At 44.7% G+C, this 10355-nt stretch overlaps 1 protein-coding gene across 5 annotated transcripts in view; it reads left to right on the top strand.

The window, feature by feature from the left end:
• PRKCQ (protein kinase C theta) overlaps positions 1-10355 on the top strand; it is a 155253-nt gene that overhangs the window by 119076 nt on the left and 25822 nt on the right. For all 5 annotated transcript variants that reach the window (XM_017872473.1, XM_017872472.1, XM_017872475.1 and 2 more), the window contains exons 13-15: positions 2375-2466; positions 4447-4509; positions 7016-7154. In XM_017872473.1, coding sequence (XP_017727962.1) covers positions 2375-2466; positions 4447-4509; positions 7016-7154 — 294 coding nt within the window. The remainder of the gene's footprint in view (positions 1-2374; positions 2467-4446; positions 4510-7015; positions 7155-10355) is intronic.

Below are 10355 nucleotides of genomic sequence, written 5' to 3'. Positions count from 1 at the left end.
TTTGCTTAAAGAGAAATATTGGGGTGGGAGTTACCCGATTTTCCAAGTGTTGTGTGTCTCAGTTCCCCTGGCTAGGAAAAGGGATTCCCTTCCCCCTTGCGCTTCCCAGATGAGGCGACGCCTCGCCCTGCTTCAGCTCTCGCTGGTCGGGCTGCAGCAGCTGACCAGCACTGTATGTCCGGCACTCCCTAGTGAGATGACCCCAGTACCTCAGTTGAAAATGCAGAAATCACCGGTCTTCTGTGTCGCTCGCGCTGGGAGTTGGAGACTGGAGCTATTCCTATTCGGCCATCTTGCTCTGCCTCCCATTGCTGTTTAATTAATAATCACTAGCAACATAGTCTTCTTCTCACCCTCATGGTAGTAAACACTGACTGTGCCCTGTGATCTCTTAGACTTTAACGGCCTGTTCAACCTCCCAGTGTTCACCACTAGTGTGGCGTCTGATTTAGAGCTGAGAACACGTGGGAAGGTGTGTGTAATGCATGGGAATGGGGCTGAACTGTTGCCTCCAGTCCCCTCCCACCACTTTCTCCACGTCTAAATTGACAGTGTTAAATTCTGAAATGTCAGCCTTTCTAGGAATTTGTAACCATCCGAACACTTAGAATAAACCATTCACTCAAGCACTGTCACAAATGGTTTTGCTCTACACTTTCATACGCTTTGCTCTCCCAAGTACTTGAAAGAAGATTCTACCTTTGTGGCTTGTATAGGGCCATTATAGTTTTGAGTAAAAAAGTGAGGTTAGAACAGAAGCTCTTTCTATGGTGCTGATGAGAGCAAGAGGTAGCGTGAGAAAGCAGGTGTGTGCAGGCAAGACCAGTGATGACTCTCAAATTGGGTTTGAAATCTCAGTGTTAAGTGATGATTTATGTCGGCTGAGAATTTGGGCCTATCCAGAAGAGAAAAGGGTGGGCTCCAGTTAAGTATATATGGAATTAGTAAATCAGATCAGAAACTAACATTGAAAAAAAATGGACACTTACCTTGACCTGGATTATTGAGATAATTGCCACAATACTTGGTTTCCCCATTCTGTGGAGACCAGGCAAGAAGTCTGACTGTCAGACCAGAACAACGTTTCTACCATTACCTCCTATGCCCCATGGCATCGGTTGTGTTCACATCAAAATGTAAAGGTTAATTCTGTTAAGAAACCACCCAGGTAAGAATTTCCGGTGCAAATTCATGCCCAGACGCACCAAAAGTCCCCACACTTTATGGATTACTGATTCTGTGATGTATTACAACCCTTTAAAAATCAGGTTGCTCTAAAGTGTTATAAATACATTTATTTTTAAAAAATCATTGTCTCACATCATTGAGGAGCTGAGGCTGGTTGCAATCCTGGCTGCCTCTGATATGCCCACCACAGCCTGAAGACCACCCAGCCCTTCTGACTGTGGCCGCTCGAGGGCTCTGGCTCTGCTGACATACGTCGTGTCCTCTGCCAGAAGAACTCCATCATAAACTGTAGCTTGCCTCTGCCGTGAGTTAAGTCAGGACTGGAGAAAAATGAGGTTAAACTTGATTGCAAGCTCCAGGGAGGAATGACTGGCATGTCTTGCCCACTCCCCACCATGCCATGCACGTAGAGTATGCTCAGTAGCTAATTACTGAGTGTTGAATGAATGAATGTTTTCAAGCTCCACCCTTGGAGTCAGAGACCAAAACACATTCTCCTTATCACCCTGCACCCTGTCACTTTCGGTAAGTACATGATCGGCACATGCTAAGTGCCCTGAGTGCCCGGCACCATCCCATTGTCTGGCCAGCAGGTCAACTGGACTCTCCCTTGTGCCCCAGCTCATCTGCCGGGTTGTAACACGCAAGCATCTAGATGTCACACAGCATCCCACCTAGAGTCCCCAGGCTTCCTGGTGCTCAAAAATATAGATTGGCTAAATGATTTTGACAGTCTTCTGATAAGTGATTTCACAACAGAATTGGTTCCCCTGAAATGATCTAATCCATTTAAAAAGTAGTCTTGCTTGTTGTATTTTCTCTAAGGACCTAAAAATTGGAACTGTGACTGGGTATGGTGACTCATGCCTGTAATCCCAGCACTTTGGGAGGCCGAGGTGGGCGGATCACCTGAGGTCAAGTGTTCGAGACCAGCCTGGCTAACATGGCGAAACCCCGTCTCTGCCAAAAATACAAAAATTAGCTGGGTGTGGTGGCACATGCCTGTAGTCCCAGCTACTAGGGAGGCTGACGGGGGAAAATTGCTTGAAGCCGGGAGGCGGAGGTTGTAGTGAACCGAGATCGCGCCACTGCACTCCAGCCTGGGAGACAGAGTGAGACCCTGTCTCGTACAAAATAAATAAAAATAAAATGAAATAAAAGTTGGGATTGTCTTGTTTTTCCACAGGAAAACCTCTTTTTTGTGATGGAGTACCTCAATGGAGGGGACTTAATGTACCACATCCAAAGCTGCCACAAGTTCGACCTTTCCAGAGCGACGTAAGAGCCTTTACAGGGTTTGGGGGTTTTCCATTGTTCTTGTCAGTTCCCACATGATTGTTTTTTTCTTTTTTCCCACTTGGCGTGCCTGAATCCCAGGGCCAGGGAAACCCTCGGGAATACATCAAGCAAGGCAACAGTTTTCCCAGGTTGTGAAACGGAAATTCGTGTCAGTTTGGTTTCATTTCTCTGTGATTTGAAACTAACTACTTAGTTTCTTAAGGAACCTCCGGATTCATCAGGCTTCTAACCAATCTGAGCACAGAAGCAAATATGTGCCCTTTGGAAAGGAAGCAGTGAAATGGACCGCAGACCTCAAGGGTAGTCCCCAGGGATGGAGCTTGTAGCTGAGGCCTCTCATGGAAAGCCTGATGTGGAGGCATAAATCTTTAAGAAGCAGGAAGAAGCACTTACTCTATCTGAGAACAAAGCTTCACCTTCCTCGTGCCAGGCAACCTGAGACACATGGGGATGGGGCACGCTGTGTGTACCTGGTGGAACTGCACCTGTGTCCACAGCACTCACTGCCCCTCCTGCCCATGCTGTTGCCCTTGGGTCCTACTTCCTGCTCCCGGGGACATGCAAGTAAAAGAAAGCTCTGCCACTGGACTCGTTGGAAGATGATGAGTACATGCTAGCTTCCTTTGCTCAGCGCTCAGTAATCCCTCCCTCCCATCTGCACGAACACTTTGAGTGGTTTAGGTTGAAGTGGGTTGAGAAATGGATTTGGTCCGCCAGCTCCTGTAAACACCCTGGCTGGAATGGCTGTTTATCTAGTGGGTAGCACTCTGCTGAGACCATTGCCTCTGGGAAACGTCAGCAATGCACCCAGAGGTAATTTTACTGGATTTCCGCAGCAGAGAAATCATCGGGCACTTTTCATGCTAGAAAGGATTCATTTAGTCCACTGTCGTCTCCAGCCAGCCTGGACCCACGCTGTCCATCCTGTCCTAAATGTCTTCCAGGAAGGAGAAATTTGCATGCTTCCACAAGATCCAGCAAACTTCCCTTCCAGGAAACTGTCTGTTATATCCGACCTTAATCCCACCAGTGATGGGGTAAACTCATTTCCTTTAAGCTTGTCACCATTGAAGATAAAGAGTAACTTATCATCTTGCCTCTGCTAATATCCTTTTTTCCACCTCATGGGCTGTAGGTGTAGCCCAGGCTAAAGGTTCTCAGTACGAAAATAAACCAGCCAGTTCTATTCAGAATAGCGCACACAGGTCTATGGGTGCCAACCAGAGTTTCTAACAGGGAGAAATTATTTGCCAATTATCTATAGTATTACTTTTTCTTTTTTCTTTTGTTTTTTGTTTGTTTGTTTGTTTGAGTCAGAGTCTTGCTCTGTCACCCAGGCTGGAGTGCAGTGGTGTGATCTCAGTTCACTGCAACCTCTACCTCCCAGGTTCAAGTGATTGATTATCAAGCCTCAGCTTCCTGAGTAGATGGGACTACAGGCACCCAACACCATGCCCTGCTAATTTTTGTATTTTTACTAGAGATAGCGTTTCACCATGTTGCCCAGGCTGGTCTTGAACTCCTGACCTCAAGTGATCCACCTGCTTGGGCCTCCCAAAGTGCTGGGATTACAGGCGTGAGCCACCGTGCCTGGTCTATACTATTACTTTTAATGTCTGTGTGTGTTTTATTAGCAATAGCAAAAAATAAAAAAAATAAAAAAAAAAAAGACAATGTGAGCATTGTTGTTTAAAAGATAACAAGTACTAGATACAGGCAGGACTCACTTAAGATGCCAGCTCTGTTTTATGCTGTTAGGACTGAGGCTGCAGGTGTCTGAGCCTCCACTTTCTTGTGTGGAGAATGAATGGACATCTTCCTTGTTAGGATTAAACAGAGTTATGTGTGTATTGCCATTTAGCCACACACAGCATGTCATAGAAAGGTCAGTCTGGGTTTGGGGATTTTATTGTGTTCCGTGACTACATTCACGTTGAACCTTGGTTCTCTTTCCCCCAGGTTTTATGCTGCTGAAATCATTCTTGGTCTGCAGTTCCTTCATTCCAAAGGAATCGTCTACAGGTAAATTTTGCTTTGTGGAAACAAATGCTAAGATATTGGCTCAGTTAATTTAATCATTGCACCGAGTGCTGTGAGAGAGCCCGTGTGATTTCGTGGGAGGAAGCTCCACACGTAGGCCTCCTGCCCACAGTGATTACACAGACGATGACTTACAACCAAGAATGACTTACTCACAACCAAGGAAGACATTCCAGTCTCTCCTGCTTTCCAGTCTCAAAAGCAGGAGAGTGCTGAGCTCATTCTGTCCTTACGCTGGTTCTCGCTTGAATTCCTACTTTCACCTTCCTTCTCCCGTTTTCACTCCCCTGTTTTCTCTTTCTTATCTTATGGTTTCTTTCTCTTTTGTCCCCTTCACACCTTTTATTTTTGCTTGTCTAAGCTTTGAGCCACCTAGAAATGCTTATGGAATTTTCTCCTTCCCTGCTGTATGACATCATTTCACGTTCTTCTGTCCAAGCTCTTAGATTGACGCTATTGTACCTCAGTCTCCTCACTTCTTTTCTCAAAATGTAGTTAGCATTTATTTAACATACAAACCTTTACAAGCTTACTGTCAGATTTCCAACTCACTGCAGATTCAGAGGAAAAATAGAAAGGAAAAAAAAAGAAAGGAGCTGGTGAGGAGGATAGCTGAGCTGCTGGAGACCAGATAATTAGTATTAAGGCTTTGGTGCTTACAGAGTGCCGAATTCACTTACAGGGAAGGACCTCTCCATTTTCTGAGGGTGCAGTCAAGTGAGGCTTGCCCTATTTGGAGTCACAGAACTAAAGGCTTACGGGGGGCTTTGGAAAGTAAGTATTCTTAAGCAGCCTCTTTGAGTATAAAGCTTGCAGAGACATGCCCAGGCTGTGGACTCTGAAGTTCTCCCCTGGGTCCTGGTGTCCCATAGGGTGTAAGCGTGACATGCCTCAGAACACCCTGGGCCTCTGGGTTCTCTGCCCTCTCCAGCTGGCTCCAGGGGTCCTCGCTGGTCTTCCTTGGCACTCCTTCCTCACCCCCATGGAGTGCTGGCTTCACATGGCAGCCTTTCAGAACCTTTCCCATACTGACCTACATCCCTCAGAACTGGCCAGGCACAGTGGTTCACGCCTGTAATCCCAGCATTTTGAGAGTCTGAGGCAGAAGGATTGCTTAAGGTCAGGAGTTCATGACCAGCCTTGGCAAAGCAGTGAGACCTTGTCTCTACAAAAAATTTAAAAAATTAGCCAGGCATTGTGATGGCACACATGTGGTCAAGCATCTGAGGTGGAGGGATTGCTTGAGCTCAAGAGGTTGAGGTTGCAGTGAACTGACATCGTGCCACTGCATTCCAGCCTGGATGACAGGGAAAGATCTTGTCTCGGGGGGAAAAAAAAAAAAAAAAACCTGAATCAAGGAAAGCACCTGAATTATCTTTAAAAAATCAACTTCACAAGTACAGAATGAGAAGAAACTGGGATAATGGCATTTCGTATAGGAAAGAAAAAAAAACACCTGAAGGTTTTAGTTTACAATAAACTCAATATTGGGTATTATTGGATGAAACTATGAAAAAATATGGTGCAGTATCTTAGTCCACTGTGGCAAAAGGCAAGAGGATGGTAATGGAGCTCTGGGCACCACTGTAACCTGCACCAATCAGATTGTCTCTCTGGAGGATTCTGGCTTCATTCTGAGCACCACGTTTCAAGAAGAAACTGACAAATTCAAGATATTTGGAAGGTAGAGGCCAGAATGTTTGCCCTTCATCCAGTTTCCCCCAGTGGCCACATCTCACGCAGCTGTGGTACAAGGTCAAAAGGGTCTGAAAACCACATCATGAGGAGTGAAGTCTGATCTTGGTGAGAAAAGAGAAAACTTGATGTCATTTTGTTCAAATATTTGGAGTGTCACACATAATAACAATAGAAAGCCCCCTTGCACCAATAGGTGACATCACAGGGAAGCAAAGTTCGGTTAATTGTTTAAAAAAAAATGTCATCAGTTACATTTCCCTAAGAATGGAATGGGCTCTTTCAAGAGGATACTGGTTCTCCAAGGATACAGAAATGTGTTGGTATGACATTCTGGCATTGGATGGATTCTGGTTCTCAAGGGATTCCGTATTAGGAACAACCTTCATCAACTGGACTTGGAATTAGGTGCAGTATAAATCATTCACAAAGAAACAAACAAATACATAGAAAATAGCATACAGTAAGTATGTTTTTTAGGTCTTTCCTCCTTCATCAGTACCCTCAGGAAAGTCCTGGGATCAAGGGTCCCCAATGGGTATGGGTACTCTGTCCTTCTTATACTGAAGTGCACCCCTTGGTAAATCAAAGAAAGAATCCACAGCAGCCAGCAGGCCCTTGCAGAATCTGCTTTGTCTACACCCCACTTGGTGTGCAAATGAATAGATACATAAGCGCCTCTCATGAGCCCCTCTCAGGCTGCAATGAGACAAACTCCCTCGCCTCCTGTGGAATTTTATGTTAACCAAATTATATTTATTAATGTGAGATTTGCTTTGCTTTTGTTTTTCAGGGACCTGAAGCTAGATAACATCCTGTTAGACAAAGATGGACATATCAAGATTGCAGATTTTGGAATGTGCAAGGAGAACATGTTAGGAGATGCCAAGACGAATACTTTCTGCGGGACACCCGACTACATCGCCCCGGAGGTAGGAATGCAGTGACAGGCTGCTCCCACGTCAGCATGTCCTGGCCACATGCCATTGCTTCTTTCATTCCTGAAAATCAGAAGGTTTTAAGTATCTTGGTTCAAGATTTGTACCTGTTTTCCTAAGTATCTCATAAATGCCACCATGCATGTGGGTTTCTATTATTATTTTGTGGGGAGTGCTACTTTTACAAATCACATCTCTCCAAGGCTTGCAGAGTTTGGCATTTCCTTTCCCCCAGCCTTAAAACATATTCACTCTGCTCAGACCTACCAGAAGGAGAGCTAGTGAAGACCCAGGTGGAAGCAAGCATCCACCCAAGTCAAGTGGTGAAACTGTGGGGTCAGAAGACCTGGACGGAGTTTCTAAGCCACCACTGATGTAAGCACAGAGTGATTGCCAAAGTCTCACTGACCTCCATTTCCTCTTCTGTGAAATGAGTATAATGCTGATGTCATGGTGTTATTGCAAGCATTCAATGAGAAAGAGTGTGAAAGTTAAAACTCACCCCGCCCCCATTAAAAAAATAAGAAGAAGACATTGCTGTCACATCCTGAAAACACAGAGAAATGACATTTGCACAGAAGGCATTTGTCAATCCAACTAAACCCAGCTCTACCCTTTTCACAGAATCCTCCCCAGCTACCCACCCAGGGAGATTACTGACGCCCCTCCCACTTGGTCTTTCCCATGGCACAGCACTTGTCCGGGTTGCTTTTTCATCTTCAAATCTCCCTGCATGACTGGATGTTTGCTCTGCAGTCATGGACAGTTTCATATTCACTTTTTTAAAATTTTCATTTCGAAATAATTGTAGATTCACAGGAATTTGCTAAAACATAGTCCAGAAACATCTCCTGACTGTGCCCTTCATCCAGTTTCCCCCACTGGTCACATCTCACGTAGCTGTGGTACAATGTCAAAGCCAGGAAACTGATGTCCATCCAAAGTGTACACGGTTCTATGCCATCTTCTCTCATGGGTAGATTTGTATGATCTTGTTCACTTTTACATGTAAGGATGTAGTGCAGGTCTCGGCACATTAAGATGCTAATAGATACCTTCTAGAAGAGTAAATGGATGAACTAACTAATAAACGTGTGATTGGGGATGGTTGTTTGATAAAGACTCTGGCAGACCTCTGATTTCCTGGGTTAAATGATTCAGCAGCAAGTTCCTGTCATTGCCAAAGGAGTTGTGGCCATGTGAGTCCTAGAACTATGTAGCTTTGCCCTGTGGTTGGGTGATATGTAATTTGAATATAGCCTTGGCCTGTGTTCCATGAGGAATGATGGCTTTTAGCTTACATGGCATTGTTGAACTCACAGAGTGAGGCTGATTGATTAAATAACTTTCTGATCATAGAAATCTGTGTTTCATTCAGGTTGGCACAGATACAGGTATTGATGCTATAAACCATTTTCATTTTGAAGTGAAACCAAAGCTCATCAAAGCATGAGTGAAGGGGACCTGAGAGGAGAGACTCAACTCAATTACTGAATTGCCCTTCATAATAATTCTGAAATATGCCCGCATGCACTTTGCTCAGACCACCCTCACTGCCATCCCCAGCACCAGTCTCCTTTGTCGCTCCCTCAGTCTCACCTGAGCCACTTCAATTTCTTTCCTCTTCACCTTACAACACCTTGGTGTGGCTGCCTTACTCTGATGCATTCCTGTCAACAGATGTTGGGTGCCGGGTCTTTTCCATGGCAAATCTCCCTTCCCGATTTCCATCTGCTCCTTGCAGAATTTGGCTTCCACAGCTTGCTTCTCTCTGCAGCTTCACTCCCTTCTTGTCTTTCACATATGCTTGTCTCCACGTGATTCAGTACTTGGTCCTCTTCCCTTCTTACTCTACATCCTCCATGAGCAACTTCATTGATGACTGTGGTCTTTGCTCTAGAGTCAATATGGCCCACCTGCACTTCTTCCTGCCGCAGACACTACGTCCACTTTCCTGCTTGAGACCTCAAAGTAAATGCATGAGTCCTTCAAAGACAGTAGGTCCACAATGCTCTCTGTTGAACTTGCTCCCTACTTCCCTCTTTCCTTCTTTTTCTTTCTTGGTGAATTATGTGTCATCCATCCAATCTTCTAGAGAGAAAACTAGGAAATATCCAAATTTCCCCCCTCTTTCTTAACCCTGAAATCCACCCAAACACCAAGACCTTCTAAAATTGGACCCTCTCATGTCCGTTCATTCTCCTAAACTTGTGACTGCATTCGGACTCTCCCTTAATTCCTTCTCCAAGTTCAAAGAAATCCCCTTGATCCAGCTCCCCGCAAATCTCCAGGTCCTCCCCGCCCTTACTGCTATTACCCCAGTGCAGAACATGAGCATCTCTTGCCTGGCTCCTGGTGACACCCTTCCATCTGCTTTCCTCCCTTATCATCCATCACCAGGGCATGCTCTTTACATGTGTTCATGCCTTTTGATCAGTTAGAAAAGCATCCCCAAGATCTGTCTGTTTATATATGAATCATATACATTGTCACCAACTAAGTCTGTGTGTTATCAATGCCTAAAAAGGAATATGCTCAGATTACACTAACAATAATATGTAGTATAAAATAACTAAATTGTATTATATTCATTGATACTACAAAAATATCTATGCCTCATTAAAATAATGAGATTAAATAACTTTTTAAAAATCTTGGTTTCAGCCAGGTGCAGTGGCTCACACCTGTAATCCCAGCACTTTGGGAGGCCAAGGCGAGTGGATCACAAGGTCAGGAATTTGAGACCAGCCTGGCCAACATGGTGAAACTCCGTCTCTACTAAAAATACAAAAACAAAAAAATAGCTGGACATGATGGCAGGTGCCTGTAATCCCAGCTACTCAGGAGGCTGAGGCAGGAGAATCATTTGAACCCAGGAGGTGGAGGTTGCGGTGAGCTGAGATAGAGCCATTGCACTGCAGCCTGGGTGACAGAGCAAGACTCTCAAAAAAAAAAAAAAAGAAAAAAATCTTGGTTTCACACTTTAGGACTCTAGGATGGAAAGGTCTGATTTGTTTATTTCTTTCTTTTATTATTATTATTATTATTATACTTTAAGTTCTAGGGTACATGTGCACAACGTGCAGGTTTGTTACATATGTATACTTGTGCCATGTTGGTGTGCTGCACCCATCAACTCGTCAGCACCCATCAATTCGTCATTTATATCAGGTATAACTCCCAATGCAATCCCTA

Source organism: Rhinopithecus bieti, unplaced genomic scaffold (assembly GCF_001698545.2).
Source record: "Rhinopithecus bieti isolate Rb0 unplaced genomic scaffold, ASM169854v2 scaffold_6933, whole genome shotgun sequence".
NCBI classification, from domain to species: Eukaryota; Metazoa; Chordata; class Mammalia; order Primates; family Cercopithecidae; genus Rhinopithecus; species Rhinopithecus bieti.
The sequence above is the reverse complement of the archived record's forward strand: the minus strand, read 5'-3'. Positions and strand labels throughout refer to the sequence as shown.